At 38.6% G+C, this 24,587-nt stretch overlaps 1 protein-coding gene and 2 non-coding genes across 4 annotated transcripts in view; all 3 read right to left on the reverse strand.

Moving 5' to 3' along the window:
- Positions 1-24,587, reverse strand: part of SF3B3 (splicing factor 3b subunit 3) — a 47,580-nt gene that overhangs the window by 22,559 nt on the left and 434 nt on the right. For both annotated transcript variants that reach the window (XM_036832453.1, XM_036832454.1), the window contains exons 2-10: positions 22,028-22,165; positions 19,466-19,792; positions 18,591-18,763; positions 17,438-17,579; positions 15,256-15,368; positions 12,953-13,090; positions 12,054-12,157; positions 4,891-5,056; positions 2,744-2,839 (exon numbers count right to left, since the gene is read on the reverse strand). In XM_036832453.1, coding sequence (XP_036688348.1) covers positions 2,744-2,839; positions 4,891-5,056; positions 12,054-12,157; positions 12,953-13,090; positions 15,256-15,368; positions 17,438-17,579; positions 18,591-18,763; positions 19,466-19,792; positions 22,028-22,097 — 1,329 coding nt within the window. In that variant the 5' untranslated portion in view covers positions 22,098-22,165. The remainder of the gene's footprint in view (positions 1-2,743; positions 2,840-4,890; positions 5,057-12,053; positions 12,158-12,952; positions 13,091-15,255; positions 15,369-17,437; positions 17,580-18,590; positions 18,764-19,465; positions 19,793-22,027; positions 22,166-24,587) is intronic.
- Positions 13,344-13,434, reverse strand: LOC118885973. The gene has a single exon (XR_005017606.1). It is a non-coding gene; the product is annotated as a small nucleolar RNA SNORD111 (small nucleolar RNA).
- Positions 19,093-19,172, reverse strand: LOC118885974. Its single transcript, XR_005017607.1, has one exon. It is a non-coding gene; the product is annotated as a small nucleolar RNA SNORD111 (small nucleolar RNA).

Genomic DNA, 24,587 nt, shown 5'->3' on the forward strand with positions numbered 1-24,587 from the left:
GGCCAAACGCTTCCTTTGGGTATAACATGCCTGCATCCTCCTCAAAGTGAGCACGTGGGAATGAAACAGTCCATCTAAGTTAGCATCCCATTTCTTTCTTTTTTAAACAATTTATTTATTTATTTTATTGTATTCGTTTTATTTTTGGCTGCGTTGGGTCTTCATTGCTGCGCGCGGGCTTTTTCTAGTCGTGGCGAGCGGGGGCTACTCTTCATTGCATGCTTGGTCTTCTCATTGCGATGGTTTCTCTTGTTGCGGAGCACGGGCTCTAGGCGCCTGGGCTTCAGTAGTTGTGGAGCACAGGCTTAGTTGTTCTGCGGCATGTGGGATCTTCCTGGACCAGGGCTCGAACCCGTGTCCCCTGCATTGGCAGGTGGATTTTTAACCACTGCACCACCAGGGAAGCCTCTCATTTCTGTTCTTTGTTCCCTCAAGGCCAAATTCCATCTCCCTTCACAGAACAATTCAAATGCCACATTCTTTAGGAAAAATCTTCCCTTATTCTCTTGGCTGGCAGTCATCTCTTCCTTGTAAGTTCTCACAGGAATCACAATCATCACCTCTTAGGACACTTACCTAAAAAGTGATCTGAGGAATTGTTTTGTTCTTCCTACTAGATTTTTATGCTCCTTAAGGTCAGAGTCAAGAATCCTCTGAATGTCCTATAGGCTCTCAAATGAGAGTAAATGCAATATGTAAGATGAACTCAAAATGACCTAGAGGAGAAAACTAGGTGTGGGTTATACATTAACTGTAATATCCTTGCAATTTTTCTGTAAATCTAAAACCATTCTAAAATAAAAATTTTATTAAGAATTTTTTTTTTTTAATATATTTTATTTTTGGCTGTGTTGGGTCTTCGTTTCTGTGCAAGGGCTTTCTCTAGTTGCGGCGAGCGGGGGCCACTCTTCATCGCGGTGCGTGGGCCTCTCACTGTCGCAGCCTCTCTTGTTGTGGAGCACAAGCTCCAGACACGCAGGCTCAGTAGCTGTGGCTCACGGGCCCAGTTGCTCCGCAGCACGTGCGATCTTCCCAGACCAGGGCTCGAACCCGTGTCCCCTGCATTGGCAGGCAGATTCTCAACCACTGCGCCACCAGGGAAGCCCTAAGTATTTTTTAAATGACCTAGAAATAAAAAATTAGGCAGCCTATTATACTGTACAGTGGAACTACATCTTATAGGAAGAACGCAAGTATATACATGAAAGACATTACTCTTTTGTTGGTTTACTGACGTAATAACAGCAGGAATACCTGATCGTGGTACAGGAGAATCTTCGAAAACTTCATCAATAAAACGTAAATGTCAGGTATACCACACTCTATACACCAAATGTAATATCTGACAGTGACCTTGTTCAACTGAGACCATAATCTAGCTAGACAACAACGTCCAACAATTTTAAAATAGTTTTATATAACACAGATTTTTTTTAATAGAATTGGAAAAAATTAGGAGGGAGCAAAGGACTCACAAACAATGATTCTTAATTGGGTCCTTTATCTCTTACACGGTATACAAAATTTTCTGTTAATGCATATATGTATTTTTTGTGTTGAGTGCTTGCTTTAATCAGATGCTCGACAGGATCCAATTAGCAGTAAGTAACTAATCAAGAACTACTGGTCTAAATTGGGTTCAAGTCATCGAAAATTTGGTGACCTGATGAATATTTTGGCAGTCAAAATTTTTTGAATTCTCTGAAACTATACTATTAATAGCTAACATTTATTGAACAGTTACTATATGCCAGAACTTGAGCTAAGTGCTTCATACGCATTCTCATTTAATTCACACAACAATCCTTTAAGGCAGGTCCTATAAAGCTTAGTAATAGCTATTAAGTAGTAGAGTCAGAATTCAAAACCAAGGTCGTCTTCCCTGTGTTCCAATAAAAATTTCCAAAAACAGGCAGTGGGCCTCTAAGAGCCTGGAGTCTGCTCAACCCCAACCTCTAAGAGCAAACTGTCAGAGAAAGCTTTATTTTACTCCTAACAAAATCAAGTCCAGGGCACTTGCTAAAAGCCATCAACACTAGAACCATGATGAGAAGAGGGTGTGGGATTTGAGAAGGTAATTTTGAGTATCCATATCACCTAAAAAGTCCAACAATAAAGGATTCATTGCGGGGGGTGGGAGGGTGAAGGGATGAATTGGGAGATTGGGATTGACCTATATACACTAATATGTATAAAACAGATACATAATAAGAACCTGCCATATAAAAAAAAAATTAAATTTAAAAAAATAAAGGATTCATTAAATAAATTCTAATCCACCCACTGTGGAGATATATTGCAAAAACATTAAAAAAGACATGACATAAGAGCGCACAGTAATCAGGAACGTAATAAGATACAAAAATATATACACAATATTAACATAGTTAAAAATATAAGTATCTAAAAGCTACGAAAAAAGACCAACACTAAAAGGAAACTGAGTAAAATGTGTCATGCAGATTTCCTAACCTCCACGTAATGGCAACTGAACCTGGAACTAACAGACATGTTTCTCCCCTTTGATCCCTATTTGCCAGATTTTTAAAATGTGCCTACTGTGCTAACATGTTAAAGGATAGGAAATTTAAACTCTAAACTTTATGGAAATGGGGAGGCAGAAAACATTTTTCTTTCACAGAAACATTAAATACATCTTTGATCTCATCAGAATAAAGCCTTAGGCTGCTTTGTCAATGCTTTCCTCCAAACCCTGCATATGATCTAGAAATTCCAATCTTACCTCAAGTCCATGCCTTAAGACTCTCAGAGATGACCTCGGTCCCCTACCACAGGCCACATATAGCTGTGGAGTGTCTTCATTGGCCAGGTCAGCTATCTGCACAGAGAAAGGGGAAAAAATGTCTACTTCTGCTACTTTTCCATACCCAACCCTGATTGTTCTCAGGGCGACAAACCACTTTTTAGTTTATTAGGCTTAAATATTGCTACTGGCCCTGGGGGCATGGAGTGGATAGACCCAATGTTCCAAAAAGCAAACAAACAGTTTGAAGCAGCAAGTTTTACCAACAAAAAAAGCTTGTTCTTTTTTTTTTTTTTTTGGCCATGCTGCGTGGCATGTGGGATCTTAGTTCCTTAACCAGGGATCCAACCTGTGCCCCTTGTAGTGGAAGCACGGAGTCTTAACCACTGGACCACCAGGGAAGTCCCACCTGTATCAGTTCTTGAGTTAACAAAGTATTTCTTACAATTAGTGAAATTGTTATATAACCTCAAACTGAAATCTCAGCATTTCCTTCCAACTAAAAATATAGACAATAAATTATATTATCGTTATCCGTGACTTTGTCGCCAATATTAAAGTTTATAGATACCTCCAAATATCATTTCCCTCATCACGATTTCAAAATTACATTTACTAGATCTGCTGTTAGAACGCACATGATCACAGCTGCCCTATCTACTACAGATGTTCCTATGATGTATCTGACCAATTACAGGGTAACTCTGCACTTGGCTGTTTGCCACCAAATGGGGAAGCCATGTGTTCTTGTACTAGTCACCCCAGACATCTAGCTGCTTTCCAGTACAAATATTTGTTGATCAACATGTGGAAACAAGTTCTTTGTATTGTAGTTTTGTCAAACTGTACAATTCAAATGAAAATTCTTGACTGTAAGGCAGTGCAGCTTACTGTAACATGGATAAGCATGTGGGTTGTGAGCATATACAACCTTCACACTGAGTTCTTTAAAAAATTAACTCACCTATTTTAAATGCACTATCTTGTTATTTTAAGCCCATTACAGAAGCACATATACTAATTTTTCACAATTTAAAAAATAATTTGCTCTCTTGGCTATCATGTTTATTACTATATGCGTTTAAAAATATTATTCACAGAGGGGATCCAGAAGCCTCACTAGGCTAGTAAAGAGATACATGGCAAAAAATGCTTATAGCCCTGCTACAGATACCTGAACTTCCTGTTATTCTTGACCTACAAACTATTTACACAATTATCTCCTCAAATTCCAATGAAAGCAGAAAAAAAAAAAATCAGTAAAAATCCAATTAGGAATTATTCATACTTATTTTCTATTGCCCTCAGGACTAACCCTTTCTCAAAAAGAACAAAAGCAGGTAACTTCAGAACTGCTAATTTTACCAGGAAGAGTGCCTGAATACTGACTGTGTGTCCTTGGCACACAGTGAGCAAAACTCTTGCACTAAAAGTGTAATCATCTAGACAGGGTAGGGTGGTGCCTAATGATCACTGGAACCCCAGGAATCCAGGATGCAACAGCATGGTAAAATTTCTGCTACACTTGAGTGCCAGTAGTTAGTGACACAATTCCCATCTTGGGCCACCCTGGGTTCCCAAAAAGGTTCTGTTACTGACTGATCCCAGTGTCTGTGGAGTACTTTATGGAGGAAATGAGTGTTAAAATGAGATATAGATATTCACAGACTGTTAAGTGATAAAAGATCTACTTCAGAATACTGTAAAGGATATGAGCATATTTACATTAAAAGAAAGTGTAACACACCAAATGCTTATAGATGCAGAGAAAATGCCTGGAAGCAATCACAGGAAGGTATTAATGGCACAGCCTCGGTGGAATAGCGGGTTGAAAAGATTGGGGGTTGGACTTTTACTTTTTATCTTTTGTACAGTCTGAATTTTTATAAAACATGATTTTTATCATTAAAAAAAAATTTTTTTAAGCCCAAGGATTTATGTAATGGTTTTTAATTACCCAACTACCTTTAGTTGCTTCACCCTTATACTCTGGCAATACCACAGATACGCTGATGAACCTCTTAAACTAGACCTTAATTTAACTGGAGTTAAAACTTTAAACTCATTCAGATTCAGAAACAGTTGGCTAGCACCGTTCATTATGGAGTGACTGGAAAGACCCTCACCTGGCAAAACAAAATGGGAGAGAGGCTGTCCAACTCATCAACCAGCACAAGGTTTTTGAGTGGTCTTGGCTGAAAAAAGAATGTATCTCCTTCTTCCAGAGGCATGGCAGATGAAAACTCAGGTTCTTCATCATCATCTCCAAGATGTGCAATTTGATATAGGTAACTAGGGAGAAGCAAAGACTTTAGTTAAAATATTTTTTGTCTGATGTACAACATGATAAATATAATTAACATGCTATATGTTATACATGAAAAGTTGTCAAGAGTAAATCCTAAGAGTACTCAACACAAGGGAAAAAATTTTTTTCCTATTTCTTTAATGTTGTACCAAATGAGATGAACTGTGATAATCATTTCATAATGTATGTAAGCCAAATCATTATGCTGCAACACCTTAAACTTATACAGTGCTATGTGTCAATTATATCTCAATAAAACTGGAAGGAAAAAAGCAAATAGCATTTAAAAAATATTTTGTCTGAAGATGTTTGCCATCAACATAATGCTCATAAATCACTTTAATATTGAGTCAGCATCTATAGTTTGAGATCTCTGCTTATCTGACTGGGGTTTTCTATTTCTTTAAGAAGAGGGATAAAGAAATTAAGACTACTGAATTCAAACTGGTACAGTGGCAGGACCTTAGCATCACAGTGGTTAAGAGTACTGGACTTCCACTAGAGTGCCTGGGTCTGAATCCTAGCTCTGCCGCTTAACTAGCTGCATATTATTACTTAATCTCTCTTTGCCTCAGTTGCCTCATTTATAAAATTGAATAGTACCTTCCTCAAGAATTCATTGAGTACTTAGAACATTGCATCGCACCTAGTAAGCATAGTTTTTGTCAAATAAAATGAAATATGGATAAATGAAACCCAAAGAAAATCTATAACCACTTCTTATTTTAACCAGTCACCAGGCCAAATCTAACAAAAAACAAGAATTGGTGATTTCACAAAAGTATGCAGATACTGTAGTATTATTCCTGAAACAAAACATAAACATTTCCAGAGATAATAAGCAACAAAATCATCTTGCCCTTCTCCTGTCTGTCCTCTGGGGGTCTGTAAACTGATTCAAAGGCAAACCACAAAAAAAAATAAAAAAGGGAAAGCAATTTGGGAGTAGATAATCTGTAACAATATACCATCATAAACTGAGTGTGCAATGAGCACACTTTTGGGAAGCAGCTCAATTAAAATAATATCACACTGCTGGTCATATTTATTCTTTAAGTCATATACCAAACCTTCAATACAAAGCACTTTGAACAATCCAGTGTAGCTTTTTAGGAGCAAGATAAAATGATTAAATCGGGGTCTGAAATACATAAGACACTCAATAAATGTTAGCCAAATAAACCCCAGCATATAACCCTTCTGGTAAACTCATCAGATTCTATGCTAAATTACGAAAAAGTAAATAGGGTTATTATCCTTGAATGATTTACAAACACATTCAAAAGAAAGAAAATAAAAAGTTAAATAATACAAACTTCTTATTCAGGCAAGATGTCCATATACAGATGAAAAAGATCACCCGTCAAAGACACTTTCACAGATAACCAAGAGGATGCTGGGTTCACTATCTCCATCACAGGAAAGGTTGCTACGGCTGAATCTCGATAAAACAGTTTCTGTGATTATAATGTGCTTCAGAGCAGGAACTTTGGAACCAGGTGGTCTGGCTTTGAGTTAAATTCAGTTGTGTGATCCAATTTCTTAAATTCTCTGTGACCCCAGGGCCCTTACTATAAATGGGTTAACAGCACTGTCTTACAGGGAATGTTATGCATCAATATTTGTAAAGTACTTAGAACGCAGTAAATGCTATATTAAGTATCTGATTGATAAATAAGTTTGCTTTATGAGTTAACACCCATAGCACATGTTTCTGATGCCCCAAATCTCCACTCTTAAATCTTCCAGATTTCAGGTGCAACAGTAATGGATAATTTCTCACAAGTTCAAACCCGTCTCACTCTAACAAGCATCCCACCTGTGCACTGCAGTCTTTCTATTCTCTGCCCTCAGAACATCTATCCCGTTGGGGGCTGCCTGAGCAACAGGATGTACAGGGGACTTCATGCCCCCAGGGGTAACCTTCAACCCAAGAGGGAGAGGAACTGGTGTTGTTAACCCTCAGGTGGGCAATTTTCAGAGGCATTCTGCATGCTTCTCAGCAGGTCTTGACAGAAGCCGGTTTCCAATGTCCACAGCAGGAACCTCAGTAACGTGCCCTTAATATTGGCTTTTCCTCTTTTCCCTATCTCTCCCCACTGATCCCTCACTCTTGCTTCCTGCAATTACCTCCCAATAATCTAGCCTTGTCTCGGGCTCTGCTTACAGGGGAGCCCAAACTAAAACAATATAAGAAAAACGTTTAGAACAGTGCCTGTTACATACAGACAAGTGCTCAACAAATGTACACTATGATTCTTTAGAACAAAAGGAATCATTGTCTGTATTATTTCTAAAAAGACTTTTAGAAGACTTAACAGACAATTAGAATGTGTAAATCCCAGGCAAATACACTATCTGCACAAGGTAAGCAAGAACAGAATACCTTATATGTCTGCAGCTACTGATTCCACCCACAGCCTTATCAAGACAGGTTATTATCTAAGTTTTAATGTCTGCCAATCGGCTAGGTGAAAAAACAACACCTCGTGGGTTTTTTTTTCTTTTTTTTTGGCCACACCTTGAGGCACGCGGAACTTACCGGACCAGGGATCAAACCCGAGCCCCCTGCAGTGGAAGACAGAGTCTTAACCAGTGGACCAGCAGGGAAGCCCAACACCTCGTTTTGATTGGCATTCTTTCAATTATGAATTAGCTTGAAAATCTTTTTACATATTACACTTCTAAAACCACTAGTATTTCTTTACTATGAAGGCATGCTCAAATCCTGCACCCATTTTTCTATGACTGAACTGCCCATTTTACTCAATGATCTTTAAGAGCTTATTAACTCTCCCTTTTTCATGTAGTGAAAAGAAAAAAGATTTCACACACCATTGGTGGGAATGTAAACTGATGTCATCTTTTGAAGTACAATTTGGCATTCCCTATCAAAATTTCATCCCGCATATAGAAATTTAAACTATGGCTTTATTCAGCTAACACGCAAAGATACACCTACAACGTTCACTATAACACTGTTGGTTTTTTTTTTTTTTGATAGGTAAGAAGTGGATTTATTTAGACAGAAACGCACTCCACAGACAGAGTGTGGGCCATCTCAGAAGGCGAGAGAACCTATAGCACTGTTATAATAGCAGAAGTACAAATAACCTAAATATCCATCAAGAGGGGGTAGAGCCATAAAATATTATGTAGCCATTAAAAATGTCTTCTCTACACCAAATGCAATGTATGAGTCTTACTGGGATCCTGATGCAAACAAATCAACTTATGAAATATTGAGACAATATCGACATTTGAATACTGACTGGTTATTTTATTATATTAAGAAATTACTGAGCTTCCCTGGTGGCGCAGTGGTTAAGAATCTGCCTGCCAATGCAGGGGACACGGGTTCGAGACCTGGTCCAGGAAGATCCCACATGCTGCGGACCAACTAAGCCCGTGTGCCACAACTACTGAGCCTGCACTCTGGAGCCCGTGAGCCACAACTACTGAGACAGCGTGCCACGACCACTGAAGCCTGCACACCTAGAGCCTGTGCTCCGCAACAAGAGAAGCCACTGCGATGAGAAGCCTGTGCACCACAATGAAGAGTAGCCCCCGCTAGCCGCAACTAGAGAAAGCCCGTGCGCAGCAACGAAGACCCAATGCAGCCAAAAATTAATTAATTAATTAATTTTAAAAAAAGAAATTATTATTATTTGGGGGAGGTATAAATAAAACAAGACTGGCCATGGGTTGGCCTTTGTTGAAGCTGAGTGATGGGCACATGTAAGTTCATTAATTATACTATTCTCTCTTGTTACGTGCCCGATAGAAAATTTCCATAATAAAAAAACAAAATAATTTTAAGTGAAAAATACAGACTTATTGACATGGAAAGATTTTTAGGATATACTGCGTATTTGAAATAGTAGACTAATAGTTTTTTATAGACTGATGCAGTTCTCTAAAATAAAACTACATATAAATACAAGAAAGTAAAAACACTGTAAGCAGATACAATGTTAAAAAGTAACTATTCTGGAATACTAGGATTATGGGTGATTTTCATTATTTATTTGCTCTTTTATTCATTTTCCAAAACTTTCTACATTATCATTGTAAAATAACAAGAATGGGAGTAGTCAACATTTACTAAATGCTTACAACAAAAAGTACTTATTAGTGTTTGGCATTTGTATGAAACACCCACAAAAACCCTCATACATTAGAAATGGAAAATGGTGCAGCAGCTATAAAAAAGTTTAGCAGTTCCACAAGAAGTTAAAGAGAATTACGGTATGACCCAGAAATTCCACTCTTGGGTACATACCCGAAATAATTTAAAACAAAGACTAAAACAGGTATTTGCACATCAATGTCCAATGCTGCATTATTCACAATACCAAAAAGGTGGAAAGAACCCAAGTGTCCATTAACAGGTAAATAAACAAAATGTGGTACATACATACATACAATGCATTATTATTCAGAGATAAAAAGAATAAAGTGCTGATACATGCTACTACATATGAACTCTGAAAATATTATGCTAAGTAAAATGAGCCAGACAGAAAAGCACAAATGTTATATGATTCCACTTAGGTTACCAGACGCTGGAGGAAAGGGGAATGGGGAGTTATTCCGTAATGGGTACAGAGTTTCTGTCTGGAGTGATAAAAAAGTTTGGAAAAATGGCAGTAATGGTTATACAACACTGTAAATGTAATTAATGCCACCAAATTGAACATTTAAAAATGGTTAAAATGGGAAATTTTGTTATATGTATTTTACCACAAAAAAGTGGGGGAGAGAAAAGGTGCTAACAAAAAACGAATGTTAAAGATCTGTACATATTGGTAAAGAAAAATATTTATTATTTACTACTGTATAAAAAAAGCAGGTTACAAAACAATATATAGTGCATAGTTGCAATTCCGTAGAAACATTTAAATATATACACACACAGGAAGGCTACACAAAAAAAAATGTTATCTTTGGGTGGAAGGATTACAGGAGACATACTTGCTTACATGAACTTTCCTAACTTTTCTACAATGAAAATTCCTGTTAAAAAACTAAAAAATTAGAAATGGATGAAAACAGTCATAATAACAGGCTAAATGTGAAAAATGCATCAAAAGAGGTATATAAACTGGGAAAAGGAGTAATGACGTTGGAATAGTCAATGAGGAAGAGTAAAAGGCATGTTAAAGAAAGGGAGAACAACTGGAGACAAGGCAAAATTGGAATAGAATTGCAGAATTCTAGACAACACCTTCATTTTCATTACGAAGAAATAGCATTAGGTAAGTGATCTGCACACACTTTAGCAGATACTGGCAAAACTTGAACTAGAAAGCAAGACCATGGCGGCTTATCTCATAGGCAATTTGGAGTCTTCAATACTGGTCTTAAATTCAAGGCTAGAGTTCAGACTTAAGCCATTTGTCAATGAAAAGCCATCAGAGACTATAACACGGGATGGGGAAATGATTTCATCAGGGTTGTGTCTTGTCTGCTTAATGAGATGACTCTATAAAGGCCAAGTTTTACAGGAAAGACAATGAACTGCAATAAGCAAACTAGGGAACTAGTTCAGACTAACACCAAAAAAAAGGGATACAGAAGTAAAAACAACTTGGCATTCAACTGAAAGTTGTAGAGGACAGCAAAATCGAGACTTTACACTCAAGATGCTGGAACTGCCCCATCAGACATTAACAGAAATACTGAGAATGGCAATAGCCAAGACATGGAAACCAACTAAATGTCCATTGACAGAAAAATGGTTAAAGAAGATACAGTACATATATACAATGGAATATTACTCAGCCATTAAAAGGAACGAAACTGTGCAATTTGCAGAGATGTGGATAGACCTAGAAACTGTCATACAGAGTGAAGTCAGAAAGAGAAAAATATCGCATAATATCACTACATGTGGAATCTAGAAAAATGAAACAGATGAACTTATTTGTACAGCAGAAACAGACACAAATGTAGAGAACGGACATATGGATACTGGGGGGGAAGGGAGGTAGGATGAACTGGGAGATTGGGATTGACATATATACACTACTATGTATAAAATAGATAATTAATGAGAACCTGTAGAGCACAGGGAACTCTACTCAGTGCTCTGTGGTGACCTAAATGGGAAGGAAATCCAAAAAAGAGGGGATATATGTATATGTATAGCTAATTCAGTTTGCTGTATAGCAGAAACTAACACAACATTGTAAGCAACTATACTCCAAATAAAACTTAAAAAAAAAAAAGAACAAAATAATGCCATTTGCAGCAACATGGATGCAACTAGAGATTATCATACTAAGTGAAGTCAGTGAGAAGGAGAAAGACAAATACCATACGACATCACTTATATGTGGAAGCTAAAATATTACACAAATGGACCTATCTATGAAACAGAAGCAGAATCACAGACATAGAGAACAGACTGGTGGTTGCCAAGGGGGAGGGGTTGGGGGAGGGATGGATTAGGAGGTTGGGCTTAGCAGATGTAGGCTTTTATATATAGAATGGATAAACAAGGTCTTACTGCATAGCACACAGAACTATATTCAACAGCCTATGATAAACCATAATGGAAAAGAATATTAAAAAAAAGAATGTAAAAAAAAAGTGAGGTTGGAAGGGTTGGTGATATGGCTGGGAAGCTATGGGTTCTGATGAGGTTCAACTTCAGATTTATACAAGTGAAGTGTCTGTGGAACATATACTTAATACTAAGTAGTTCAATAGATATTTATTCAATGAAATGTCCAGCAAAAAGCTTAGGAGAGATCACTTTTAAAACTGTTTTTTTGCAGCTACCCACAGGTATTGATTGAAGCCACTAAAGTAGAGGAAGTCACCAAGAGAAAGATATAAAAGGGGAAAGAGAGCAAAACTTGTTCTGAAGAAACTAAAACATTCTTGGGAAAAGCTCCACAGCCTTGAAACTACATCTCCCTCCTGCCAACTTTTATAGTAACCAGGGTGAAATGGGGTAATAAAAGGATTACTCACTGGTTTCCAAATTCTGATGCTACAAAAAGGAAGCCTGTTTTAAGCACACACATGGCAGCAGCAACAGGCACAGTATCAAAATACTTGAGCCGGATCTCGGTAACCTGGAGTGGAAAGAGAAAAAGATTCTAGTGTATAGGCAAGTGAAGCCACGCCATGGAAAATAGCCCAGTATTATAAGATAGTGTAGTAAACAAAGTAGCAAATAAAATACTGTCCTTCATATCCAAACCAGCGGTCAGCAAACTACAACCCTCAGGCTAGCCACGCAGTTTACACGGTGCTTACGGCTGCTTTTGTGCCACAATGGCAGAGCTAAGTAGTTGAGACAGGGACCACATGGCCCACAAAAGCCGAAAATGTTCACTACCTGGCCTTTACAAAAAAAAAACTTGCCACCTCCTGAGCTAAACAGGTATCTAAGAAATCACCCAGTGTTCATCACTTCTTCCATGGGATGAAAAAGTAACAGATCATGTATATTACCAGTTTCAGGAGACATGGAGAGCTTTCTCTTGTTATTCACTAGAAACGCATTACCCATTCTCACATTATATGGGATCAGACCAAAAATCTGTTAACCAGAGGGAGAAAACCTACATTCATGTACCAGTTCCAACTTTAAAAGCTTTAACACCTTAGGCAACCACTTTTTAAGGCATTCTGTTTCCATTTTTTTAACTTGTAAATTATCCTTTCTATCTCAGAGAGTAGTTGTAATGAACAAATGGTTTATAAAACCACTCTGTAAACCTTAAATGCACACACATATCAGTTTTTAAAATAAGGTTACTTAATTATATTAAAATTAGGATGAAACTGTAGAAAGTTTCATTAACTAGACTAACCACAACAAATAGGTTTTTTCATTTTTTTCCCTCCCTCCATGGTCTACTTACCATATCTTCATCTGTCTCCAAAGTGATCTTAAAGATATCTCCCTGCTCAGTTTGGGCCAAAAAGAAGAACATTGACTTGGTCTTATGGGTGGCAGAGCAGACAAAAATCATTCCTCTTTCAGGGTCATCCAGGTCATTCTAGCAAAGTCAAATACACAACCAACATCTTGGAAATGAGTACTCCTTTTCTGGAATTCAACACTTTACCGACAAGGATCATACAGGCCATCCAAGGCCTAGAGGCATCTGGAGCCTCTCCATGCAAGCTCTGACTCAGAGCAGCCTGCCAGTCACAAGACTAAAACGCAATAACCAAAAATTCTAGTCTACTATAAATACATAATAAAGCTTACGTTTAAAAAAAAAAAAAAAAAGCCACAATTCCACTCTACAGCCTAATCAGATCAATAAGGCAAGAACTACCTCCAGAGAAAAATGTCAGAGAAGAGACATGAAATTTAAAGAATCATCATTTCAGGCTGTGAATAAAAGACTGTTACATGTTCACGACAATACCATCCAAAGCATCATCATCAGCCCTGATTTCCAAAGGGCATTCCCCCTTGGCTGGACTTTGGTTTTCTTTTTAATGTTTCCAACATTTTGTATTTCTCTCAGAGTAAGTTCAAGGGCAAAACATGTTTTATACTTCTTTGCAGCCCCAAAGCCAAGTACAGCACCTGGCAGTCAGGTGCTTAATAAATTTCTGATCAACTAAACTGAATCACTTATCACTCCTTACCAAGAATTTAACTTGCTAATCTTACCAGATATTCTAAAATTGATGGAATCTTACTCAGATACCATGTACTAGATAAACTAAGTCTTAAAAGATTTAACCTCAGCACCTATAAATTAATATTAAAAAGATAAACAATAGGCGGTGAGAGGAGAGATTGAGGAAGCAGAGATCAAATAAGATTACCCATGTGCTATTGATAACTGCTGAAGCTGGGTACACAGAAGTTCATTATATACACAATCATCCCTTGATATCTGCAGGGGATTGGTTCAAGGAGCCGCCACAGATACCAAAATCCACAGATGCTCAAATCCCTTATATAAAATGGGGTAGTACAAGGAATAGTCAGCCCTCCATATCCATGCATGAGAACCCTGCAGATATGGAGGCCCAATTGTATGCTTAATGATTTCCACAGTAAACTTAAAATTAAAAGCAATAAAGCAACATTTTCAACCACCAGTGTAGTAACTGACTGAGAGGAAAACCACTGTGTGAAAAGATTTGGGGGAAGAGAGTATTTACACAGTCTCAGAGTTCACTAGTTTCCACACCAATTACAAAAAGGAAAAGGTACCTTTACAACAAAGAGAAGTAGTAGGTGATCAATTTAGCATTACCAATAATGAACCAAATCAGCATCATGTGCCCCTAATGTAATGTAATGAGAAATATATATCAGCACCTAAGTAATAATTCTATCAAAAATATAACATGGATGCTATCATGAGGAAAAAGATTATGGGACAAACTACAAGAAAATTAACCCAGACTCTTAAAAAAAAATGTCAGTATCATAAAAAAACAAAAGCAAAGGTGAGAGGAAATATTGTAAATTAAAGGAGACTAAAGGTAGATATAAGTGAACTTCGGGAGACAATGAGAGAACTGTACATAAGATAACTGTATTACTCAAAACGGTAAATTTCTTGGGCACAATATTGATAGTGTAGGAAAATTTCCTCCTTCTTAGGAGCTACATCTTAGGAAATTCTTGCAGTGTCATACAAGCTATCTTCAAATGGTTTTGCCTAAAAAAATTTGTAGATACATAAGAAAGAAAAGGCAAATGTAGCAAAGCAGTATTAATTGTTGAATCTAAGTGAAAGGTATACAGGAATTCACCATTCTCTCCTTTTAGATTTTTCTGTATGTTGGAATGGGGTGGGGTGGGAGAGAATGAAACACAATTTATCTCCAATGAATACACCTGGATTCTTCAAACTAGAAACTTTCAGAAATTTCAAATTGATAATCTCCATAGGTTCTTCGAGAATGAAAACTGTGTTGGTTTTTTTTTTTTAATTGAAGTACAATTGACTTACAGTATTACGCTAGTTTCAGGTGTACAACATAGAATTGTGTTGACTTTTAACTCCCTTTCTCAAAGATTTTGTTTTGCTTTTGCTAAGGTATTTTACTGGCTTTATTAAAAACAACATTTACAAAGAAACTAAAACTTGATTAACATATAAATTAAGAGACCACACTGTAATTACAAAAATTAAGTTCATTTCACAAACACAAACATATTTTCTCTTATGGAAAACAAAGACCTTACCCGTCTCCTGGGAATTGGACAGCGGATATCTGGTTGGTCACCAAAGTTCTTATAGGTGATGTAGTTTTCAGAGCAAATCAGCACTCCACTTGGACCATCTGACCCCCCTGGAACTGTCAAGAGAAAATGAAACTCAGCAATGATTTGACATAACCATGAATTACAATTTAGCCTTCAATTCCTTCCCTCCTTCAGCACAACTTGAAGGTACAGTGTGCCTAAAGGTGATAAACATTCAATGTTTCTTTTCCCTGATAGTTATGCTAGACAAGGATAGGGCACCATTTGGGGAATCTCCAGATCTCTGATAATGCATCTAAATGTTTAGCTCCAAGACCAGAACTCAGTTCTTAGGTTCAGACCTATAATCCAACTGCCTACTGGACACTCTCACATGGATATTCCATAGCAGCTTAAAAATGAACGTATTCATAAACAAGTGCAGAGTTCCTTCCCAAACCACCTCCTGGGTTCTCCACCTTAGAGAACACTGCCATCGACCAACAGACCAAACCAGAAACAAGGATGTCATCCTTCAATTCTCCCCTCTCCCACAGCCCTATTGATTCTACCTCCTTAGCAGTCCTCATGCTGCGAATCTCTCTTGGTTTAGTGAAACAGCTTCCTGACCAATCTCCTGGTTTATTACCTTCCATTCCATTACCAAAATGTAAGCATGTGATCTTTTAAAAACGTTCACCTTTAACATGTCATTATTTTCCTGCTTAAAAATCCCTCAGTAGCTACCTCCCACCTCTACCCCATCCCTTTACCGCCAATGATCCAATCACAATGAGCTTTCAGTTCTTTCAATGAACCATGTTTTTTCCTGCATTTGGGCTTTTGTGCATTCTGTTCCATTTGGCCATAACAGAAACTCCTCCTCCACCCCCGTTACACTTAGCTAACTCCTAACTAGTCCTCAGTTCTCAGCTGAGAGCACTTCTGAAACCTTTCTCTGACACATTGCCTTCCTTCCCTAGGTTAGGGACCCTTCCTCCATGCTGTCATACCATCTGGCACACTGGCAATTTTTTTGTTACTATCACATATTCACCACTACGCTCAATCTTGCATAAAAGGAAACACCACATCTAATTTTTCATCACTGCAGTCCCAGGGCCCAGTAGACTGATTTTGCACATATTGATTGTAGAGGCTCAGTAAAAATTTGTTTTAATGAATGAAACCCTCATAAATGAGAAGTACAATAATACATTACAGCAAGTAATTAAATACAATCTATTTTCTAAAATTCTTCTGCTTAATATATAAGAAGTCTCTTCCTAAGATTTAATGCTCAAAGACAAGTGCTGTTTTGTACTTTTCTTCTCTAAAATCCTCCCCCAACAACTGACATATTTCACTTTAGACATCAATTCAAGTGCAAATGACTTGAAACAGAAAGGACTGGATCATTGTCTTACTCAAGCCTGATGAAATTTAGATTACCACAAATACAGTTGCCCTCCTTTAGTCTTTTAATATGAATTAAACTAATACTGATTCTTCATGGTGAACATCTCTGAGCTCCTACAAAAATCATACTTTGCTCTGGTGCATCTAAAATACTGTTGATCTGATTTGCTAAAATTTAAGATTTTTGCACCTATAGTCACAAGTATAACCAGCCTGCAAATTTTTCTTATTACTATCCTTCTCTAGTTTTGGTACTGATGTTATATTAGGCTCATAAAGTGGTACAACAGTTTTTATTCTTTTTTCTAATCTCTGGAGAAATTTAAGGTCCCTGAAAATTCTCGACCTTAAATCTTCTGAGAGAAAGAAACTTTGGATTATTGCTCCAATTTCTTTAACAAATGCTGGTCTATTGAGGTTCTTAATTTCTTCCTGGATCAATTTTGGTAACAGTTAAATTTGTCTTTTCACAGAGCCATGTTTTGATTTTTGTAATGAGTGAAAGATTGACTACAGTCAAGACACCAGAGCAACCAATAGTAATCAATATTCCAAGCTGACTGCTCTCTTTTCTTCCCTGCCCCCATTAGAGAATAAGAGTTAACCACCACATGAATTTCTAACCTTGCCAAAACATAGACAAGGCACTCAGGTTTACTACAAATGGATTATAGTTTCCAAATCATATTAAGCAAACACTGCTAAGTTTGAACATAAAATGGACCAAGCAAAATGGTACAGAGCAGCTCTAAGAGAAAAGTACCTGTAATAAGGAAGTTTCCATGTTCCTCCAAAGGTTCACTGTATTTTCGGACCACATGATTTAAACCAAGGTCTAACTCATAGAAAGTAAGTGTCTGCTGGGTATTAGCCGCTGCTTCCCCAGTTGGATCATTGTCTGCTTCCTATAGAATAACAGTGGCACAGAGACTAATCAGTACCATAAAATCAAACTTTTAAAACTGGAAAGTAAAAAAGAGTGGATAGGGCTTCCCTGGTGGCGCAGTGGTTGGGAGTCTGCCTGCCAATGCAGGGGACGCGGGTTCGGGCCCTGGTCTGGGGGGATCCCACATGCCGCGGAGCAACTGGGCCCGTGAGCCACAACTACTGAGCCTGCGCGTCTGGAGCCTGTGCTCCGCAACGGGAGAGGCCGCAGCAGTGAGAGGCCCGCGCACCGTGATGAAGAGTGGCCCCCGCTCGCCGCAACTGGAGAAAGCCCTCGCACAGAAACGAAGACCCAACACAGCCAAAAATAAATTAATTAATTAATTAATTAAAAAAAAAAAAGAGTGGATATATGTATATGTATAACTGACTCACTTTGCTGTACACCTGAAACTAACACAACATTGTAAATCAACTATACTCCAATAAAAATTATTTAAACAAACAAACAAACATAGCTGAAAAGGGCATCAGGATTCCTCCATTTCACAAACAAGGAAGCAAAGGTCCACAGACGCCAAATGGTTTGCCAAAGTTCACACTAAGTAATGGCAGAGTGGAAGCAAGAACCCAGGTTTTCTATTTCTGAGACCAGGGTTAGCTCTACTAGAAAATACTGCCTTCCTCTCAAGCAAAAGAATGGTATGCCCCATCTGTCACTATCTCCCAGTGAAAAAATATCCCAAATACACTTTCACCTCCTTTTTCAGGGAGCTTTTCCCAATAAATACCCTGTTTCCACAGGGAGACTATTCAAATCAGGTAAATTCTGAAACACTCCAAAGTATTTCAGAAAGGTATTTGGAATAGAAAAAAAAAATTGTGAGCAAGTAAGATATAAGAAATGCACAATGAAGAAAACAATCTCAGGAAAGCACCAAGGTGAGTGGAAGAAACCCAAAGGAGGGAGAGGGGGAGAAGGGAGGGGAAGGAAAAGATGGGTAGAGAGATTGAGACCCCCCCGCCATTACCTCATAATCCATTTCCAGACAAGCAAACATTGGATTTTCAAATCCCACATCTACTCCGACCACATGATATACTAAAGTGTTCGCTTTGTGGGCCTCCAGTGGAGATGAAATGGTAAGCCGGGCTGCAGCATCTCTGTTCAAGATATACACCAATTTCTGTTTCTCAATGGCACCTGTTGAAGGAGACAAAACATAGAAAACTCCAGATAATGAAACGAGAGGCTACAGAACAGCTAGATTCACATCACAATTATTTTCTGAAAGATCGTTAATAGCCAGCACTAACTCTACAAGTGTATGCATGCTTTAGGATTTTGCTCTCTATCATTAAAATAGACAAGAGCATAATTTTACCCCCTCCTTCCTAATAGGGATCTTAATATCCCACTAACTCTTCAAAAATTTTTATGACAAACTAAACAATAATTCATAGAATTGCCAGCTTTATTCTCTGAATTAGATCTAATGATTTTGTGACTGGTCAAAGAAGGTTGCCCTCTGGAAGCCTGATCAGATACACAGAATTTTCTTCAAGATATTTATCAGAGAAGAGACATGAATGTGAATCATCACTTCAGGCTGATGAAAGCAACCATATTCATTGTCTAATAATGTAAAATCTTACAGTGCAGCCTTTTTGCTGCACTTAAAGAAATGGAAAAACACCCATTTCCAACTAGATAAGAAGTAGAAAAGGTGTGTTAAAACTTCTCCCATTGTTTTAAAAGGAAAAGCAACTTTAAACTTTAAACATCCAAAATGATCCAAACTTTACCCAGCTGAGTGATTTCCTGGCACACTACCAAGATCACAGCATTGTTATCCTGAACTGAGCTTCTTTAAGAGTCAAAAAGTCAACAGAGTAAGTCACTCACTAATCATAACAGCTCGCCCTTTGGGATCCACAGCTAAGAACTGGCCAGGAACAATGCGGCGGCATCCACTCTTGCCAAAGGTTTCTTGGTGAATTTTCTCAAACATATTCTTAGATGGCTGGTATTCCAGGATAACAATCCGACCTGAGTCACTGCCAACCACAATGTAGTCTTTTGTGCCACCTGTCAACCTAAAGGCCATGAGTGACCGGATGACACCAAATACTTCCACAGTTAGTAGAGTGTGTACTTTGCCGGTGTTGGGGTCAGGGCGAAGCAGCTCCAAGATCTTTCCCCGGGAAACAACAATTTCCTGTTGTTTGGTTCCTGAAAAACACGAAAAATAAAGATCATGAACAATCAGAACTAGTAACCTGAATGGATCAAAATTCCACTAAAGGGACTTCCCTGGTGGTCCAGTGGTAAAGAATCTTTACAATCCCCCTTACAATGCAGGGGACACGAGTTCAATCCCCGGTCAGGGAACTAAGATCCCACATGCTGTGGGGCAACTAAGCCCGCACGCCACAACTAGTGGGCTTGCGTGCCTCAACTAGAGAGCCTGTGTGCCACAAGCTACAGAGCCCACACGCCACAACTACAGAGCCTACGCGCTCTGAAGCCCACACACCACAACCAGAGAGAAGCCCACGGGCCGCAACGAAAGATCCCGCCTGCCGCAACTAAGACCTGCCACAGCCAAAAAAATAAATTAATTTAAAAAAAGAAAAAAAGCCACAAAAGATAAATATAACTGAGCTGGGGGCTTAGTATTTTTTTTGGGGGGGGGCTTAGTATTTTAAGTTAATTTATTCTACTTTAAAAGGTACTTTTCCTGGGCCTCCCTGGTAACACAGTGGTTAAGAATCCGCCCGCCAATGCAGTGCAGGGGACACAAGTTCGAGCCCTTGTCTGGGAAGATCCCACAGGCCGCAGAGCAACTAAGCCCGTGCGCCACAACTACTGACCCTGCACTCTAGAGACCACAAGCCACAAGTACTGAGCCCGTGAGCCACAACTACTGAAGCCTACACGCCTAGAGCCCATGCTTCGCAACAAGAAAAGCCACCACAATGAGAAGCCCACGCACCACAACTAAGAGTAGCCCCCGCTCACCGCAACTAGAGAAAGCCCGCACGCAGCAACAAAGACCCAATGCAGCCAAAAATAAATAAATTAAATAAATTTAAAGGCAAAAAAAAAAAGGTACTTTTCCCAGAATTTAAAGCATCTAACAAAAGTAGTATCAAAGAAGAACTTTTCAAAAATGGTCACACAAGTTATTTTTAAACTTCCTTTTTATTTTTCTGAGATTTGCCATCAATCTGCGTAATTCGGAGTCGTCTACAAACGACATTAACATATAATGTTTTGGGGACTTCCCTGGTGGCGCAGTGGTCAAGCATCTGCCTGCCAATGCAGGGGACACAGGTTCAAGCCCTGGTCCCAGAAGATCCCACATGCCGCGGAGCAATTAGTTGCCTGCGTGCCACAACTACTGAAGCCCGCACACCTAGAGCCCGTGCTCCACAATAAGAGAAGCCACCGCAATGAGAAGCCCGCGCACCTCAACGAAAAGTAGCCCCCGCTCGCCACAACTAGAGAAAGCCCACGCGCAGCAATGAAGACCCAACGCAGCCAAATATAAATAATTTAAAAACAAAACAAAAAAAAATATAATGTTTTGCTTCGTAAAATTAAAAATTACCAAAGGCTCTTTCTAGCCCATCTTTAAGTCTATTGTTCTAAGAAATCATATTAACTTTTGGGGCTGTTAGCTATATCTCAAAGACCTTTCAAAGCTACCATCTAATATATGCTGTTTATTTCTAAACTGACTCCTAAAAAGCTCACTTGCTTTCATAACTGCAATCAACACCTCCAAATACGTAACAGTCAACTTGTCCCCATCTCTCCCTGCTATGTAATTCCACCCAGATGAGTTGTCATCACCTTTAAACTAAATGTTTAAAATATCCAAGTTCCTCCTTCCCCAAACACACTCTCTGGTCTCAAGTAACCTGCTATCAATGTTACTGTCATTTTCTCTGCCACCCAGGTTGCAAACTCATATTTTCTCTTTCTTTCTATCCTCACTGCCCTAATACAGATCCTCACTATCTAATGCCTAAATGGCTTCCTATCCTATCTGATATGCCACTCCTACCCACCTCAATCCATTCTCATTTGCTCAATGCCATCATTTATCAGGCCACCTTATTTTCCAAAGGTCCTTTGGAAGATCAAGTACTCCAAAGTGCTTTAGAAACTGTAAAGCATCACATAAATTACAATATTCTCTAATGATTAAAAGATTTTTTTCATAATTTGTTTTAGAAAAAAGGTTTGATATTGAAAAAGCAATTTGAAGCATAAAACTAGTAATATTAAAAATGTTAGGAATTCCCTGGCAGTCCATTGGTTAGGACTCCGCACTTCCACTACTGGTGGCACAGGTTCAATCCCTGGTCAGGGAACTAAGATCCCACAAGCCGCGTCATGCGGGCAAAAAAAATTTTTTTTAAATGTTAAGCTCAGAAAGGTAATAATAGAAAAACTTACCAGAGAAGTTGCCATGAATGGCAAAGCTGATGCCAGTGGCTCGCTGCAAGGTCAAGTTGTACAGGAACATGGTAGCAGTAACACTGAGCCACCCAGAACTCCACAATCCAGGCCTTGGTTATACCAAGTCAAAGCAAGCTAAGGGCACATAAAAGCAGAAGAATATCAGCTGTGCAACTGTTATTTTAACAGACATTTCTGTATGGGAACTTCTGGCTGAAGACAGCAGAACCAGGAAAGTAAGGTCTATTGAGGAACAACATACTTATAATTAAGAGTGCCTTCTACATACCAGGCACTATGCTACTATACACCCTGTTTCAATCTCACAAGAATCCTATGAAGTACTCAATATTACACTAATTTTACAGATAAGAAAATTGAGCTAAGAAATTAAATTGTCTGCCTGAGGTCACATAACAAGTAGTAAAATCGCTGGGAGCTGGGATCTGTACCATTAAACCAACACTGTCTATTTGACTCCATTGTGATAGAAACTAAGTAGGTCTACATTTACTTGTATTTGAATAGGCTCTACTTTCACATGGTTCAGAATTCAGAAGCACAGCAAAAAGCTGACTCCATCCATTCCCTAGCCACCCACTTTTCCTCCCTGGAGGAATCAATTTCACCAAGTTATATTGTGTCCTTCCAGATATTTTCTGTATGTACAAAGAAAACTATATATTAATACTGTCTATTATCTCTTTTTAACTAAAAGCTGGGTACTGTATATCATACACTCACATCATAGTGCAACTGATTTTTTATCACTTTACCTATCTTTTGAGATAGCAACAAACAAAAGGCTTTCTCATTTTTATTTTACAACTACATAATATTCCATTGAACGGGTATATCACAATTCATTTAGCCAACACCCTATTGATGAACATTCAGTTTCTTCCCAATCTCTTGCTATTATGAACACTGCTGCAAAGAAAATCTTTCATATATAGGCCATTCATATGTGCATGACTGTATCTCTAAACTGAACTGTCACTTCAGGAGCAAGCCTCCCCAAAGGAGTATACGGTCACAGAAAAGGATTCTTCTCATCAGACAGAACTGAAGACTGCAAACTGATGCACTTCTACCATAAAAGAATTACCAAAACTACACCTATACACAGTTACTGCTGGAAAATAAACTGAGCTATTTTTCCTCAATTCCAAAAGGAAGGGATCTTGAGAAATTCAAAGTGATCACTGTGTAATTAATGTATGAGTTTGGTTTTGTTAAATGAGAAAAGAAAATTATGAGCAAATGTCCTTATAAATAATAATCAGGGCTTCCCTGGTGGCGCAGTGGTTGAGAATCTGCCTGCTAATGCAGGGGACACGGGTTCGAGCCCTGGTCTGGGAAGATCCCACATGCCGCGGAGCAACTGGGCCCGTGAGCCACAATTACTGAGCCTGCGCGTCTGGAGCCTGTTCTCCGCAACGAGAGGCCGCGATAGTGAGAGGCCCGCGCACCGCGATGAAGAGTGGCCCCCGCTTGCCGCAACGAGAGAAAGCCCTCGCACAGAAACGAAGACCCAACACAGCCAAAAATAAAAAAAAAAAAAAAAAAAAAAAAAAAAGTCATAAAAAAAAAATAATAATCATTTTGGGGCTGGGCAAGAGCAGGGTGCCTAAGAGAGGAAAAGATCCTTCAGTCTGGAAACAGGTCCTGAGAGATATACATTCTCCTACTTGAAACCAAGGAACAGCAAGGAAACCAAGGAATGTTCTTCTAGGATCACAGGGAAAGAAGGAAAAAGCCTTGAGATGGAACAAGAAGGGAGTGAGAAATGACCTACAAGAAGAAAAATAGAAAAAACATACAGACACAGAAACACAGATACACACACACCCAGTAGGGCTTAGACATTGGGAAATTTCCAGGGGAAAGTTGTGCCCAGCTTAAAGTCTGGGTAAAAAATAGGCAGAGAATGTGTTGCAGTTGCTCTTAATTGAAAAGTAGTGAATGTGATTCTCAGACATAATTTATTGTTGCATCTTGCTCTTACTATAAAATTGCAAACATAATTTCAAATCTCCAGTTATCAACAACACAATTTACAATGAAAGCCCTACCATGTTGTTAATGTGATCCGTGTTGCAGGACTGATTACGTTAAAAATAAAGAATTTTTTAGAAAGCAACAGAGGAAACCACAGGCCACTTCTGAAACCTGGAAAAGCTTTACAGCCTATGCTATCCATTACTATCTTTGGAATTCATTTTCCCCAAACATAGTTGGATCCAGGTTCCCCAAATATTGTTATCTTGGGAAATGGAGGAAGTTGCAATCTGGAAGCAGACCAGCCAAGAACAATATACCAGGAACCAGTAACGGCCCAAACTTGGTAAATTTTGATTTCCCCCACTTCTATCTCCTGCCTGTGAATACTAGGAAATGAGCCTGTGATTGCCCCCTCCACCCCTCTCCATGTGCCAAAAGAACATCACCGCATGAGGATCAGAGAAGGAAACAAATCGCCCAAATGCCAAAATACAAATACAAAAGTCTTGATTTCAAAGGCTGTTTCCATTATTTACACTTTTAACACCCTCGA

Source organism: Balaenoptera musculus, chromosome 19 (assembly GCF_009873245.2).
Source record: "Balaenoptera musculus isolate JJ_BM4_2016_0621 chromosome 19, mBalMus1.pri.v3, whole genome shotgun sequence".
In the NCBI taxonomy this organism is placed as follows: Eukaryota; Metazoa; Chordata; class Mammalia; order Artiodactyla; family Balaenopteridae; genus Balaenoptera; species Balaenoptera musculus.